The following is a 15,601-nucleotide window of genomic DNA, read 5'->3' as shown; positions in this document are numbered from 1 at the left end:
GCTGCTTCAGAATCACTCTGCAATCCATCAATTCACTGCCCATGACGTTGTGTGGCCGGCTGACATGGAAAAACTAGGAGGTGTTCAAACAATGAGATATGCATGACATCACAGCGACTAGCAAAGGTTTCGTCATCTGGCCAATCACCAGTGAGCACAGCCACAATTAGTGTGGCTGCAATCGATCTGACCCGCCAACGTCATGATATTTGTGGATCCGGGCTTGAGATCCAGCCATACAACAAACATGCCAGAAGTCGACATGACGTTTGGAAGAACAAAAGATGAACTTCGTCATTTCTTCCTCCAGGAGTAATTTGGCCCGCTTTCACCCGCTTTTACTATGAAGGGGCAATGAATGAATGGCTCGAACCTGTCTCGAACCACGTCTAAAGAACGGAGACCGTGCCTCGAGTTACTGTTACGGGTACTCGTACACGGAAACAGAACTACGAAAACCATTGAAGAAATGATGCCATTCTCACATGCACATCCAGAATGCTATCGCGTCTGTTGGAGATGTCACAGCCACTTTCATGATTCGGTTGTCCATATTTGCTCTACTCCACGATCGAGCAGATACGAAGTACGATCATGATATAAAATACATCAGCAACATGTCTTATTCTCGGATGATCTTCTCACACACATCTTTGGTTGAACGATGCGTCGTGATCCTAAAATAGCATCAGGGTCAACCAGGCGAAGATCTTTCAGCCTTCATGGCTGAGTTGCAAAACCAGCAACCAACCTTTTGCGACGATGAGGTCCCTTACCTGTTTAATTTATCGATCTCGATCACTAGTTCGACGCATTCTTGACCACCCGTAGGCTTCTCTATGCAGATACTTGTCTCGTTGAAGGTATGCGTAGTCTTTTGAACTTGACCCACGGACTTCGGAGTAGAAGCAGATCATGCTCTGGAGGTCGTAACACAAGGTCTTCACTCTTCGTCAGCACCGAGGTCCAGGACAGCTGCAACAACACCCAGCCTTGCCTTGGCGCATCCGATTGATAAATGAAGGTTCGGTCATGAATGCAAACAGAAATGGTACGCATTATGAACCGCCATAAAAACCATCATTACTATCAAATGGTACTATGAAACATGAAACCAGCATTGCCCAATCCAACTTTACCAAGAGATATTTATATCTTGCTATCCAGAAATTCCAGCATCAACCTGCCAATCTCTTGTGTATGGCTTTCGACCAAGAAATGCCCACCATCGAGCAATACCAACTTCAAATCCTTCACATCCCTCTTGAAAGCCTCAGCACCGGCTGGAGGGAAAATGATATCATTCTTGCCCCAAACCGCCAGCACGGGCACTTGACTCTCGCGCAGATACTCCTGGAACTTGGGATAAAGCACGACATTCGTCCCATAGTCCTTGAACAGATCAAGCTGGATCTCAGCATTCCCCGGCCTGGACATCAGCGCATAGTCAAGATGATAAGTCGCAGGCTCGTCAATTTTGTTCGGCTCTGGCTCGCCGCCCAGATACTGGCCCTTGGTCGCTTCGAAGGTGAGAACGGCTCCTTTGACAGCTTGGCGCAATTCCTTCTCTTTCACAGGATCAGACGTCGCCCACAACTGACGAAGAGGGTCCCAGAATGAGCTCAGGCCTTCTTCATAGGCATTGCCGTTCTGGGAGATGATCGCTGTGATGGCCTGCGGACATTCCAGGGCGAGACGGAAGCCTGTAGGAGCGCCATAGTCGAAGACATAGACTGCGAACTTGTCGATCTTGTGGACGTCCAAGAACGAGCCGATCGTGGTGGCGATGTTGGCGAAACTATATTTGAAGTTCAGGTTATCTGGGATTTCAGTGAACCCGAAGCCAGGTAGGTCGGGTGCCACGACGTGGTACTTCTCCGCAAGAAGCGGGATCAGGTTGCGGAATTGGAACGATGAGGCAGGGAAGCCGTGGAGGAGCAAGATTGTGGGCTTCGACGGTGAGCCGGCTTCGCGGTAGAACACGCGGATGCCGTTGGGCAAGATGGTGTACATCTTGGGCTGGGGTTGAGATGAGGTCGTCTTGGTCTCTGTGTTGTCGTTTTGCCTTTTCGTTCTCGTGGGTTTGGGAGTGTTCTATTGCGTTGTTTGCTGTGATGGGCGATGCAGAACTTACCGAGCGGCGAAGTTACCTCGTATATATACATTTCTCAGGTTCATCAAACAGGATCATAAACCTACCTGGCCCTGTACACTATGGATCATCACCTTACTAACCATCTGCATATGCAAGAGATCCGATGAAGCTGATGTTACATAAACTGAGACCGAGACGGTTGTCCCAGAGGCTGACAATGCGAAGTTTAACAGCGAATAGCGGCGCAAATATCATAGAATGGCATGATTTTGGCTGGTCAAAGACGAACAAGGAAGCCGTGCCGCAAGGCTTGTCCATAGAAAGCAAAGCTTGTCCCGGCTAAATGTTTACATAATACGAGGTCCGTCCAGCACTTGCATGTTTTGAGAAGTTCAAAACCTGCCGCTTCAGGTTCCAGTCATTGCTGCTTTTCAACGACTGGTCGCTGCTACAACATTCCCTGCCATATTACGGCGTGTGGGTGCTTATGAGTACGATACGAGCGTTGAAGGATAAACTGAACTGCGTGCTTACCTCTCGTCACGTCACAGGTTTGTCAATTGTAATTCTGTTGACCAAGCGAGCTGGGCTGCTTCGATCGCTGTTTTACGGGAGATGAGTTGCAGGACCAAAGCAGGTCAGATTCAGAATGAAGTATGCAGATGTCGTTATTCCTATGACAGGTATCTACGCATCAGTCATGACACCAACCCATCTTCCCTACAGTTTGTGCCTCTTCTCGCCGCTGGCAACCTTCCTAAACTCCTCCTGTGGTGCACCACTGACGAACCGTTGCATACCGCCAATCACTTCTCTCACACCCTGAGCCTCTAAACTCTCGAGGTAGGGCCGTCTGATCAGTTCCTTGATCTGGATCAGACTCTCCTGGTTCAAGTGCTCGCCCAGTTTATCGTTCACTTCGGCCAGAACTTGTTTCAAGAACCCCTCACTGTCATTCTGGTCCTTGCCCGAGAACACTTTGTTCACAAACCCGCTCGCCACAAGCTCGTCGCATGGAATCCGGCGGGACATGATGAGTGCCTCGTTGGCCTTGGTCAAACCCATACGCTGGACGAGTCCGATCGACGCACCACCCTCGGTGACCAGACCCAACGACGAGAAGGGCGTTAACAGAAAGGTATGCGGCGTAGCGTAGATGAAGTCGCAGAAGCCCAGCAGTGCCGCGGACAAGCCTACGGTCGGGCCGTTGAGCGCACCGACCAGGATCTTGGGATGTGTGTAGAATGAGCGGGTGATGTCGAGGTTGTTGCTCACAAATCCTCGTAGGATATCACCTCTTGCTTCATCCTTGCTGACGTTTGGATCGCCGCCTGGTCTTGTGGTTGTGACGTTCGCGCCGGCTGAGAAAAATCGACCGTTGCCCGTGAGGACGGTCACGGTGACATCGGGGTCGTTTGCGATTTCGCGCAGCAGGCAGGAAACGCGGTAGTAGTAGGGTTGGGTCATGGCGTTGAGTTTCTTGGGCTGATTGAGCGTGATGATGGCCACGCGGCCTTCCTTACGGTAGAGGACAGCTTCTTCGGGAGACGCCATGTTGTCGATTGTATGGTAGGGTTGTAGGATGGACTCGGGCTCGTCAATGTTGACCTGGGCAGAGTGAAGGAAGTCGCACGGAGGAAGTTCAGGGCGGAATTCTCAGTGCTTCAAGGGTTAGACTAACTAGGTTGAATGGGATCCTCGGCTCGTCAGCCAGAGACTATCAGCTTTCGTATAGACGGCACAGTAATCATCAAATATGGCCATTGAGACTGCGGAGAACCACTGGCATTGACTTTCTGGGGGTGTCGGTTTGAGAGGTTGGGCCGAGGTTCATCGCTCTCCGGCCGTGCTTCCCAGGGCTCTGGCTAAAGGTAGGGAACCGAGACCAATCACTTTCAAGGGTTAGTTAGGCTTCGCAGCCTCGTCCTGAGGTGCGGCCTCATGGGCATGCGAAACTCGACCACGGAAGAGAAACATATGGACCGCACTAAGACGAGTTTGTGGATTGCAGGTTTTCGAACTCGAAATGGTCGAATGAATTATCTCTCGGCCATGCCAGTGACACTCGGTGCTGGTGGTCTGACTTCTGGTTTGCAGCCTCGCCTCGTGCCAAGCCCAATTCGATGAGCATCAGACTTCACAACCAAAGTTCCACATCATTGCCCGTACATCTACCGACTCTACACTCGCGCCATCACTCGTCGCCTTAGTTCAGACACACGACTACTTGAAAGTCCGTCCCGACGCTCGAGTGGACACAATCGCTGCGATGGTATACAACTACATCCTGCAGTCTCTCCGCGGGACAAACCTCGAAGTCTTTAAAGTATGTGCCGCCACTCGGGAGGCTACGCCCTACAACACCAAGTTTGCTAACACATCGCAGTTCGGCATGTACCTGGCCTTCCCAATTGGATACATGTACTACTTTGGCACGAATTTGGAGAATCGTTTCTCGGTACCAGGTTTCTGGCCGACGCAAGAACAAAGTCACAAGATCCCCTACGAGCGCGAAGAAATCAAGGCCGAAGTCGAGAGGATACAAGAACAGATGAAAGAGCGGGATATGGAGAGGCGGCGAAGAGCAGACGATGCATTGAGTACGGCGAAATTGGCATTTCAAAGACAGGGGGCGAAAGATGAGGCCGCAAGTAAAGCCTAAGTCCCGTGGTCTTGGTTATATGTAATGATGTAAAAGTTTGTGCTGCATGGCGACGGAGTTTGGGATGCCCTTCGGCGGGTTCAAGAGTTTGCATACTGTTCAGCATGTTACGGACTTCATGAATGAAGTTTATTGTATATCAGAAGTACTCCTGCCGCGGCGGTTGAAATACTATACAGAGATGCGCCAGGAATGATTAGATCAATGAAACAAGTCCACTCCAGCAGGCCGAGTGTCCTTTAAGTTCTCGAGAGAGTTCTTCCACCTTCATGACGGAAACAGAGATCCAAAGAGACCGGGTGTCGGCATGGCACGGCAATCTCTTCCCTGTAAACTCCCTCATCAAAGCTGTATTAATTATAGTCGTGCAACTTCCGCAATCAACGCCTCTGCAATGCATCCTTTTCGTACAAATCAACTCCGTGGGTCTTCTGTCACAATTCTCTCAAGGTGGTTCCAGCCGACTCAGCAATCGTTGGTGCCGTCGCAGCAACCGTCGTCCGCAATGCTGCTGCAGTAGATTTTAGGCCGGTCATATCCATGTTCTTGCTCCCTATCTCGGCGGTTGAATAGGCAAATTCGCCATGCAGGTAGTACCAGATCCGGTTGTAGATGATCGAGATATGGTTGGGGAGGTAAAGCCAGGCGGCGGTGACAAGAAGAGAAATCAGGATGAACAAAACCAAGTCTGTAGTCGCCGTTGGTTAGCCTTTCTTTCGCGCAATGATATCTGCGGGCTTTGATACGTACTGAAAATCAACTTCTCGGTCGAGGTCAGCATGTATAACGAGAATGTCACCTCATATTGGTATTTCTTAAGTTGAAACCACCGCACGAAGTCCTGAAAATAAGACGTTTGCTGTTTCTTGTTGACTTTGGCATGGTCGGGCATGTTGAGGGCAATGGTTCGCATAGGCATGAGGCCGATGGGACGGTGTTGGTAGGTAACGACAGTAGTATCGACGGTTGCTCTTTATTCCGTCGAATACGGGCAGGGAATTGCTCCGGAGGGTATCTTTGCGCGATATGAACGCCCACGAGAGTGACGGAGAAACGAACGACGAAAATGGTGAGTGTGGTGGTTGACGCGGGAAAATTGAAGTCGGAGTGGCCCTGTCTCCCTTTTTCGAGTTGCGATGGCGATCTCATCGGACCCTTGCGGATTGGTACCTTTTCCGACCAGTAATTAAGGTACTTAGGTACTCCATACTACGCGTGGTAGGGGGAGCATAAACGCGGCACGGAAACATCTTTTAACATCCTTGTCAAAATCTGTACATCTCACATATACTCTGTACACTCATCGATAACCAACACCTCATCAAAGTTAAGGTGATGGTTACTCTCCCTAACTTGTGACCACAATGTCAAGGTACTGCTCCATGCGGGCGAAACAGCAGACTTTGCGCCTCAGCTATACATTACTTCACTTTACCTCCACTCGATGTGCTGGAGTTCGTCATCGCCAGGACAGCATATTCGAGATCTAATCATTTGAGTGCTTGCTGATTAGGCTTACCGTCAGGAGACGCACCGTTAGCATAGATGATGAATAGATCAAAGTATAGGCATACCTCTGACCATGACAAGGAATGATCCTTCGGCCCGGAGCGGTTGTTCTTCAACCGAGTCATTAGCACCAAGTCCCAGTGGGACCTTTTGACAACATCCATTGCCAATAACTTGGGCGAGAACAGCAATGCCAGCTCATGAAAAATATGTCAATGTCTGCACAGCCTTGCCGAACGATCAATCTGGTTGAAAACATATCCGGCTGCTCCGGTAGTATATCATTTCTGATCGGACACCATCACAAACAGGAATCTTACCATGCTCCATGCACAAGTAGTGTTGCTGAAGTAGCCTCTACTTCAGCACCGTTCTTTACGCATTGCGGACAAGCTGTGCCACCTGGCTGATCAACTCAGCAATGCGGCACACTCAAGCCCTGCTTGTTGACAATCCGACCCAAGACGTAGAGGTAGGTATCTGGACCATGTGATGTTTGATGGCTGTTTTTGTGCCTCAAAGGCCCTTTGAACTGACAGGACATGGATAGGCTCAGGTTGGAAGACCAAAAAGAAAGGCAAAAACAATCAACAGCAGGGATTCGCTGGTTCTCACGAACCCAACTACTAACCTGCCGGCATGAGGCTTAAGTATGACTGAGCGAACGGGAAGTCCTGCATTGACTCATCCTATGGTCGATTGCGGCAGAAAATATGAGAACACATCTTATATACAATACATTGTGGTCACTTCAAGGACGAGCATCTCAAGGCGTTTCCGATCGATGGCAAATGACCGCGCAAGAAGCACCCTCTCTCTGCAGGACTGACATGAGTCAAGCACCATCGCTCGTGGATAGCCTCGAAGGACGGAAGACTGCCAGGATCACCAGAATCAAGCACAGTTCTTCTCCAAGCTTTATGCCAGGAAACAAATCTATCATAAAGACGATTCCAGCCGCACGCTATGCTTCATCTACGTCCCTTTTTCTTCATGGGCAGTATGTCTACGTCTAATCCATCCCTATCTATCACGCCTTTTCGTGTTGACGCCAACGACTCAAACCGCAATCCATCTATCCTCCTCTTCAAGCCTTCCCGTCACAGAATTGCACAACAGCCCACTTCCCACTCCAAGCCCACTTCCTCGCGCCCGAATCCCCTCCACCACCCTCCATCGCACGGATCTCCTCATCTTTCCCCTCGGGCAACCCAACCACAACATCAGCCTTACACGTCCTCAGCGCCAGCACTCTCAATCCCGACGACGGTCCTAGAGGCCCAATCGCAGTCGTGAAGGGCGTCGTCGCAGGCCACTCAGCCTAAAGCACACACAAAGATTAGCCTCATCCGGTCTCCAATTGCACTCTGACAGTAGGACTTACATCACCCGTCAACTTCCTATAATTCAAATCCCCCTTGAACACCACGAGTCCACTCTCCTTCAGATCGTCAAACAACTCCGGCGCAACGCTCGGCATCCGCCAGAAACTCCCCGCGTGCGTCCAGAATCTGTTCGGCCTCAAAATCAATTGTCCCTCGCCATGCAACTGACTCCAATCCTCGAACAAGAAGCGAACATTTTCCGCGTCTTCATCACTCAACACCTCGGTCTTCTTCTCATCACACTCGTCCTCACTTTTTGCTTGCTGATAAAAGGCTTTCGGATCCTGCATGGCCTCGAGCAATCCCGCAAAATCCCCCGGCACAACATCACTCACAAACCACGGAATACTTTTCGGGTGGAGAACCACCTCCGTCGCCAGACCCGTCGCCAAAAGATATCCAGCCAACACCAGATCAACAAACAATTCAAACCCGGCATTATCCAGCACAATATCAACCCTTCGACTCTCCTTCCCAGCCTTTTGCGCAGCATAAAGAACCCCAAATGCTCGTCCCAAATCATTGACAAGGATATTCTTCTCCGATTCTTTCCTCGCGTTCGAGCCCTGTAACTTCTGAATGTCCTCGTACGTCAGGGTCGTCAAGAGACTCAAATCCGTAGCATTTCCCCATAGACAAATCTCCGCCATTTCCACGAACAACAACCTCTCTGCCTCTTCAACTTCCTTGGCTGCCGGCTCCGCGCTGTTGGTGTCGTTGACAACAGTATGCGATTTCGAGTTGCGAATAGTGTCAATAATCCCTTTATACTTGGACGCCAACTCCACGACCGCCGGCCGCGACGACCGAAAGGTATCGATCTTCTGCCGGTCAAAGACATCGTACCCCTTCCAGAACCCCGTCTTGGCCATAGAAAACGCTGTAGCAATTCGTCGATAAAGGTAACACTCGCTGAACAACCACTGGACATCGTGCCATTTGGGCGGTCCTCTGGCTTCGAGCTCGGCGTTGTAACCCTTGACATCAGGCTGTCCGTCGTCCAAAACCGGGGTCAAGACGCGATTATGTTGGAGTTCGTACTTGAGGGTTGCGAGTTTCTCGATGATGGCTTTACCCTCGGCGATGACATCTTTGTCGGTATCCGCCGGTAAAGATGACACGGTACGTGATACATCGTCAATTGCTCCTGTGATGATCGACGGCCAGCGGTCGCGCGCGGATTTGTAGGCGAATGAGGTGGGATCGGAGGTTTTGTATGTTGGGGTTTTTGTGTCGTGTTCCATTTTTCTCTTAACGCCCGGGTCTTTCTCTAGTAGGTGACAATGGGATGGAAAAAAAAGAGGAAACAGCAAAAGCACAACGTCTTGTCTAATGTCCGCTTGAAACCAAATCACAATGAAAGCTGTATGGAGTACAGGAAGACAACTTTTCAAGGTTGAGCCAGCCTTGCACAAAACTGATATCATTGCTCGTGTACGGAGTAAGCCAAGCACCTAATAAAATCGGGCCGACTTCCCAACAAGGCTGCGCTTCCCTTTTGGGCGTTCGCTAAAATAGGAGGAGCACAAGTCTTTTGTGGAAAGACACACGTAGGCGTCACAGTATTCTTGATATCATATACTATCTAACACTCGAGTATATAAAAGGTCCACTTCATCCAAAATCCATCCTCAGCTCAATAGCAGGCTTCAATTCGACGTTCTCGTCTTCAGTATTGTCCTCCCTCTTTCCAATGCCAGTAGCCCTCAACAGACCTTCAAGATCAGATCGCTGCTCCTCACCCAGTAACCCCACTGTCGTCTTGAACGCCAGCTGATCCGCCGCTACAAGCTCAAGAAGTCTTACGGCACTTTCCCTTCGCACGGCCTCCGAGTTGGTGCCTGTCGGAACTTGTCTCGCACGAAGTAGCAGCACCGGCACCAGAATCGACATGGCTGCAAATCTTCCCATGCCGCCTATCGTCACCACAGACGCCACAAGTGCTTGAGTCAAGGGTGTCTTGACACTTTCGGGATCTTCCGCCTCGATATTGCAGACGAACGGAACAAGTCGTCCCCAGAGATTCCTGCCGATGTATTCCTCACAAGCCGTTTTAGGATGCGTCATGAGTAGTGATCGCATGCACCCTGCTGCGACCTTGGCAAGTCCCACATCCTGCAGGCAGTCCAGCAACTCCGCCATCGCTTTGTTGATGAGGTCGTCGTTGGCTGGAATGACGGAGCTTGCTGTCGTGATCAAAACTGTTATCGACAGCAAGGTATTCTTGGCGCAGACAATTGCATGCTCATTCTCTCGACGTTGAGCAATCACAAGTACAGCCAACATTCGCTGCAGGCAACCCCTGACCAACCTCGACGCAACATCATCAGTAGCAGATCGCGTGACGTCTTTCAGGAAAGCTTTGAAAACAGGCATGATGCGTGGTACGACTTCATCTTGACATACCCCTGTGGCGAGAATGGTACAGAAGCAGTGGAAAATGCATGCATGAAGGTCTGCACGGATGATGGAAGGAAAGACAGAGGCAACATCCACCAGCGCCTGGAAAGACAAGTGTACGAGAGAAACACCGTCTTCCCCGAGGCCGCGAAAGGCCGACCCTGGTGGATCTTCCAGTGTTGGGATCAGTCCTGTTAAGACCAAAATGATGATCCGTGTCAGTTCAAACAACTGCTCGATATCGTCTGAAAGTTTCTCGTCACGGTCTTGACTTTTAGCTGCCAGATGGTCCATTGACAAATTCCTGGCGATTTCGACGAGTACACTTTGCGTCTCCCTGGTGCTTGTAAGGGCCAGCCGACCCAGCGTATCCGTCGTCTCGTCAAAGACTGCTCCGTCGTAGATGGCATTACCGCAAACCTCTGGTGTCAGGATTTTCCTCAGCGCCTGCAGAATCGACAATGCTTGGGAAGGATCCTCTCGAGCTTGAGCCACCAATGCCTCGAAAGCCAGACCAAATAGGATGAAAAAGAAGGCAACGGGTTCTTCTCGAAAGCTCATATCTTTGCCTTGAAGAGTCGTCCCATTAGCTTGCCCATCGCCAGAAGATACGCGTTTGTTGTCAAGGGCGTCGAAGACGGAATCACTGTCTTTCTCGACCAAGACCGCAATGGCGTCCACAATACTGAGCCAGTTCCTCTGGTAGAACCTGAGACGAACTTCACGATTGAAGGAGGCGTACCGCTCATCTAAGTTTCCTCCGGCGATCTCACCTCCCAAGGTGTCTGAAATTTCGGGTTCGAAACGGAGGCCGGCGAATTCTTGAAGAGAGGTCAACCACAGCGGGGCAAGCTTTGGTATGAAAGGTTGTAGAATTTCGTCCAGGTAAGGTTGTTCATGACTAGCCAACTGCAATTGTGCCCAGCCCGAGAGAATGGCCATTTTAAGCATAGCCTGAGCGTTCGGACTGAGATTTTTGAGATCACCAATGGCAGCTTCTGGACTGGGTTGAGTGAGATTGTCCACGCCCACAGCGATAACCCTGAATATCCTGCCCATGCGCTCCGCATTCGTGACGATACCTGTCGCTACAAAAGTAGCGCACACACCAATGGCTTCGGCGGCCAATTCTGGTGACGAATCCGCTGCGAACGCTGGTGTCAAGGCGGAACTGATTTGCGCTTGATACTGCTCTAGCAGAGAAGCTTCAAGAAAGTCTGGGTCTGGTGTTTTGCCAAACAACTTCAAGATCTGATCGATGATTCTCAATCCCCAGATGCGAAGTTCGACAACATTCGCTGTCGATGCGGAGAAAGCCACGCGAATTACTTCAGCAATCTTGCCCTGCAGAACTTCTTCGGCGTGAATGACACGGTCAACTGACAGTGCCCCTTGAATAATGTCCATAGACTCGCTGAGCAGACGCATGGCAAAGTCTCGGGTCTGCCAGCGAAGAAACTCTTGACCTTCTGCAGCCGCTTCAGCAGTTTCACCCTGAGCAGCCGCAGCAGCAGCAGCGAAGCCTGCCACTTCTTCATCCGCCAAATCGGGCATGGCTGTTTTCGCAGTGGTAGCGGTCCTCGGTGGCTGCTGAGCCTTCGCCCTCGTCCGCGATAATATACTTTGACATTTTTCTATCCATTCGGAAGTGTCGTTGAGGATCGTCTGTTGCATCCAGTTCTCCAACATCGCCTGTACCGCTTGATTTTGGGGCCTTTCATCTAGTCGTGCCCACAGATCATCACCTAACTTGGAGGTTGCCACTCGGGCCACCTCGGAAGCATTTCTCTTCATCAATTCGCCAAGGCTCTTGATGGAGGCGGACTGCAGCAACTCTTCTTCGGATGAGAGGTTTGCTTGCAGGTCCAGAACATATTTGGCAAACTGGACATGCGCTGGTGCGTACATTGAGAGGTGGCGTAAACACTGGTAGCTTTCGTAACGCAATCGCGCCGATGCTTCTTTTTGTAGGTAGCCTATCAGGATCAGGATCAAGTTTCGCGCTTTTGAGACATCTTGCAGGTCAGGTCCCAAGACATTGATGATACTGTCGACACATTGAGCCAGTGCCCAAGGCGTAAAGAGTTCCAGCTCCAGATTTGACGTGGCCAAGGAGGCAGATTCTTCGTTGTGAGTGTCATTTGAGTAAAGCTGAGCAAGCAGACCCAAGGTGCTTGTCGCGTATGTCGAAAAAGCAAGCCCAGCTGATTCAGCAACTTGTATCAAGCCTTTGAGAGCCCAGAAATGTACCGTCGAGTGGCTGTCACTGCACAATGAGAGGAGCACTCCAACGATCGACCTCATGTGCAACCCAGCTGCCATTGCTCCCACTTCTGAGTGAATGTAACCAAGAGTAAGTGCACACCCAGCACGCGCACTAGGATCTCGGTTGGTCACTATCATGTCAATGAGAGATTTGACCTGCTTGTTGGTGAATTGTGTACCTGCAAGGTTACACAACCTGCCAATAGCACGAGCAGCGACATGTCGAAGAATCTGGTCCGTACTACACGCGTACTTTCCGAGAAGCTCCGCAACTACTTCGCTCAGGGCAGCAACGTGCAATTTCCCGGAGGCGTATGGACTTTCGTTATTTGCAACAGCAAGGGCACACAGAAGCGCCAGTGATGAATTGACTTGCATCGCAGCCTTTCTGCCAGGTTCACGCTGGAGCGGTTGAGAGACAGCAGTGATTAACTGCTCAACTGTACTTTCCTGTACTTGCGGAGATTGTAGCGGCAATGAGATAGCGAAGAGCTTGATGGCCAGGTCCACGCATGATGTTGCGGGCGAGCTCATTTCCGAGTCGTCTGGGTCGTTCCCTGATCTCAGCACCAAGACTGGATCATGCTCTATCCCAGGTAAAGCTGGACATTGTACCCATGTATCAGGGGGTGAAAGTTCCTGCTCGGGAGAGCCGTCGCGGTTCGTTTGGAGGTGGTTCTCGAACGGTAGGTACGTGTCAAAACTTTCTGCTACGCTGCTTACCCCGAAGCTCCAATTGTCACTAGTAGTCCACAGTCCCTCGAAGTTGCTTGCAGCTTTCGCCAAGGACGCCTCCAAGTTTTTCATGACTGGACGTTCGGGATCTGTGAAAGTTCGCATGGTCAAGCCCACCAAGTCGGCGTGAGAGACTACATCGGTCTGATCCAGATGCTTCAAGCTTGCCAACGCAGTGAAGCATTGAAGCACACGGCGTCGTAGTAGGATCGCAAAGTCTTGCAATTGAAGTGCCGGGACCAGCCGCTGTGAGATATCTTCTGCTTCTCGAGCGGCCGGGAGCTTGTCCAAGAAAAGAAGGGTATTATGCAGCATCGTGGTAATCCGCATGGAGCCGTCAGTAGTGACGAGGCCGCTGCAAGAGGAAAGGAACATGAGCAATGAACTGAGTGCGCATTCGCGGACATGAGAAAGGAAGCTCAGCTCCAGATGTCCTCTCCTAGTTGCGTTCTCGTGTGTCAGTGGCGGAGGCAGCGCGTTCCTCCACAAAAGCATAAGCTGGTTTAGATGCACTTTCACAAAGTTCGGTCCCAAGCTCATAAGTCCTCCAATTAATGTCCACGCGACTTGTACCTGCATAGCGGAAGAGCGCAATTCAGCAGCAGCGCTTGATTTTAGCAGATCCGTCGCAAAGGTGAATACTTTGGAATAGATCTGTATCGAACCGTACAGCGGCTTTTCACGGGCGCAGCTGATCATGACAGCAATACTCATAGCATAGCCGAGCGATTTGCGTTGAGGATGTTTCGCCTCCGACGACGGTTGAAACTCTTTTTGTAGTTGAGACATGGCGTGTTCAATGCCGCGTACAAGTTGGCTTGGACATCCGTGCACAAATGCCTTGAAACACTGCACTGCATGACTTTGAACAGTATGGCTTGGATGCTGGACGACTTGAAAAAGTGCTTCCCTACACGAGTCCTGAAGGACATTGGCCGCAGGACCCAGTCGCAAGAGCAGGTCGGTCAGGGTGGAGAGAGCTCCCGCAAGAATGCGTTTTGATGGTTCTCGTCGCTCCGGAATGACCTGCGGATAGTTCTTCAGAACGTCATTGACAAGAGAACGTGCTGCGTTGATTTGAGCATTTTCCGTAAGAAGACCGGTCACATCAGCAAGGAACCATTGAACCAGTTTCCTGGTCAACAGTAGTCTGTAACGGTTGATCGATATTGTAGCATGATCGAGAAGTTCGGTATACATGTGGACGGCGATAGAAGAGTACTTGTCTTCCAGAGTCTTGCGTGGCAGGAGGCGTAGGAGGAATTTGTAACACATTGCGATGCCAGCACGTGCCCGGTTCGTTGTAGAAGCTCTGCAATATTGGTTGGACAGCACCTTTAACATCTCATGCAGTGGCAACATCAATTGTAGCGAAGATTTCCCTGGCCCTGGTGTAGGAGAACCAGGACGTTCCTGTTCGCCTTCCTCATCCAGTTCTGCGCCCGGCTTTTTGGACTTTTTCGGTTTGCGAAGCACCGGCACGTCTGCATTGCCATCTGCGGAGAAGGCTTCCCTGAGGGCGCCGGCCAGTGCGGCAGCGGCAGCATGTCTGACTGCTGGGACTGTGTTGTCAATGGCCTTCCAGATGGTCGTTTTCAGATTATCGAAGTCGCTCGAGTTGTTGAAGTAGTTCGTCTCGCAGACCAGGCTGCGAAGACACAAGCACGCACAGCGCTGTACGAAGGCGGATTTCTCATTTGCCGCAGCACTTCGAGCTTGTTTCCATATGTCTCGAGCAACGCTTTCATCCAGGCTATTTTGAATACCAAGTACCACACCGCTGAGCGCTCTGAACACACAGCCACGGGCTCCTGTATGCGAGATCTTCAGCACTCTCAGCAAGCTGGCCACAACGAGTCCAGAGAGACTGATGGCGCTGTCACCAGCAGAGCGGAACACTGCACCCAGGCAGACCGTAGCAGCGTGTTTCGCGGACACATCCTTGTCACCCTTGCCAGCGTTCAGTATCGATACCAGGTCGTTAATCGTTTCGTAGAGGAGGCTGCGACTTCCCCGTCCGAACACGTCCGCGAGGATTCTGCCCAAGGTGTTGCGAATCACGCGAGATGGTATAGGAGCGCCCAACCCGACAATCTTGATGACCTCCTTTTTAATGGACTGCTGATACGCCGGCAGGCCCTCTGCGGACAATTGCTCGACATGTCTCTGCAAGTCGGAGACGAAGGTGAGCAAGAAGAGGTCTTGCTGTTCGGTCGGAAGGGCATGGAGTTTGGACACGTCTAATTCAGGGTTCGCCGTGCTCGTACTTGTGCCGTTGGTCGTGGGCGCAGGCTCAACAGCGGAGGTGGTGGACGCCATGAGGTTTGGAGAAGAGAGCGGACGTCCTTGACGGACGAATGCATTTGTATAACAGAGGTATTATAAACGCCAGGTGCAATGCAATAATCAATAGTCCATTTATTTACATGTCTGCTGGAAACAGCGTGTCACGGTCTCTCCAAATTGTATGAGGTTCCGCACACTTTTCGAAAATGGTTAGATCGACACATAGGAGATCATTTAGCAATTTAGCCGACTGGCTGAAAAGCG

General features: G+C 50.9%; 6 protein-coding genes across 6 annotated transcripts; 1 reads left to right on the top strand and 5 right to left on the bottom strand.

Annotated features, from left to right (window-relative positions):
• Positions 1 to 873: 873 nt before the first annotated feature.
• EDD37DRAFT_265846 (haloalkane dehalogenase) lies at positions 874 to 2,121 on the bottom strand. The gene has a single exon (XM_062810881.1). It carries the CDS (start codon positions 2,011 to 2,013, stop codon positions 1,150 to 1,152), a length of 864 nt encoding a protein of 287 aa, XP_062673437.1. The 5' UTR covers positions 2,014 to 2,121; the 3' UTR covers positions 874 to 1,149.
• Positions 2,122 to 2,660: 539 nt separating this feature from the next.
• EDD37DRAFT_622606 (enoyl-CoA hydratase) lies at positions 2,661 to 4,141 on the bottom strand. Its single transcript, XM_062816070.1, has one exon. The coding sequence runs from the start codon at positions 3,647 to 3,649 to the stop codon at positions 2,816 to 2,818; it is 834 nt and encodes a 277-aa protein (XP_062673436.1). The 5' UTR covers positions 3,650 to 4,141; the 3' UTR covers positions 2,661 to 2,815.
• On the top strand, positions 4,142 to 4,977 carry EDD37DRAFT_622605 (uncharacterized protein). Its single transcript, XM_062816069.1, has 2 exons — positions 4,142 to 4,421; positions 4,482 to 4,977. Exons 1-2 carry the CDS (start codon positions 4,365 to 4,367, stop codon positions 4,755 to 4,757), a joined length of 333 nt encoding a protein of 110 aa, XP_062673435.1. The 5' UTR covers positions 4,142 to 4,364; the 3' UTR covers positions 4,758 to 4,977.
• Positions 4,978 to 5,879, bottom strand: EDD37DRAFT_663217 (uncharacterized protein). The gene is made up of 2 exons (XM_062819186.1): positions 5,508 to 5,879; positions 4,978 to 5,445 (listed from the first exon to the last, which is right to left on the bottom strand). The coding sequence occupies exons 1-2, from the start codon at positions 5,674 to 5,676 to the stop codon at positions 5,192 to 5,194; spliced, it is 423 nt and encodes a 140-aa protein (XP_062673434.1). The 5' UTR covers positions 5,677 to 5,879; the 3' UTR covers positions 4,978 to 5,191.
• A 1,438-nt stretch (positions 5,880 to 7,317) lies between these two features.
• Positions 7,318 to 9,053, bottom strand: EDD37DRAFT_265790 (uncharacterized protein). Its single transcript, XM_062810880.1, has 2 exons — positions 7,651 to 9,053; positions 7,318 to 7,587 (listed from the first exon to the last, which is right to left on the bottom strand). Exons 1-2 carry the CDS (start codon positions 8,893 to 8,895, stop codon positions 7,354 to 7,356), a joined length of 1,479 nt encoding a protein of 492 aa, XP_062673433.1. The 5' UTR covers positions 8,896 to 9,053; the 3' UTR covers positions 7,318 to 7,353.
• A 130-nt stretch (positions 9,054 to 9,183) lies between these two features.
• Positions 9,184 to 15,495, bottom strand: EDD37DRAFT_622598 (armadillo-type protein). The gene has a single exon (XM_062816068.1). The coding sequence runs from the start codon at positions 15,368 to 15,370 to the stop codon at positions 9,266 to 9,268; it is 6,105 nt and encodes a 2,034-aa protein (XP_062673432.1). The 5' UTR covers positions 15,371 to 15,495; the 3' UTR covers positions 9,184 to 9,265.
• Positions 15,496 to 15,601: the final 106 nt, after the last annotated feature.

Source organism: Exophiala viscosa, assembly GCF_022695815.1.
Source record: "Exophiala viscosa unplaced genomic scaffold EDD37scaffold_2, whole genome shotgun sequence".
In the NCBI taxonomy this organism is placed as follows: Eukaryota; Fungi; Ascomycota; class Eurotiomycetes; order Chaetothyriales; family Herpotrichiellaceae; genus Exophiala; species Exophiala viscosa.
Note: the sequence above shows the minus strand (reverse complement) of the source record. Positions and strands in the feature narration are given on the sequence as shown.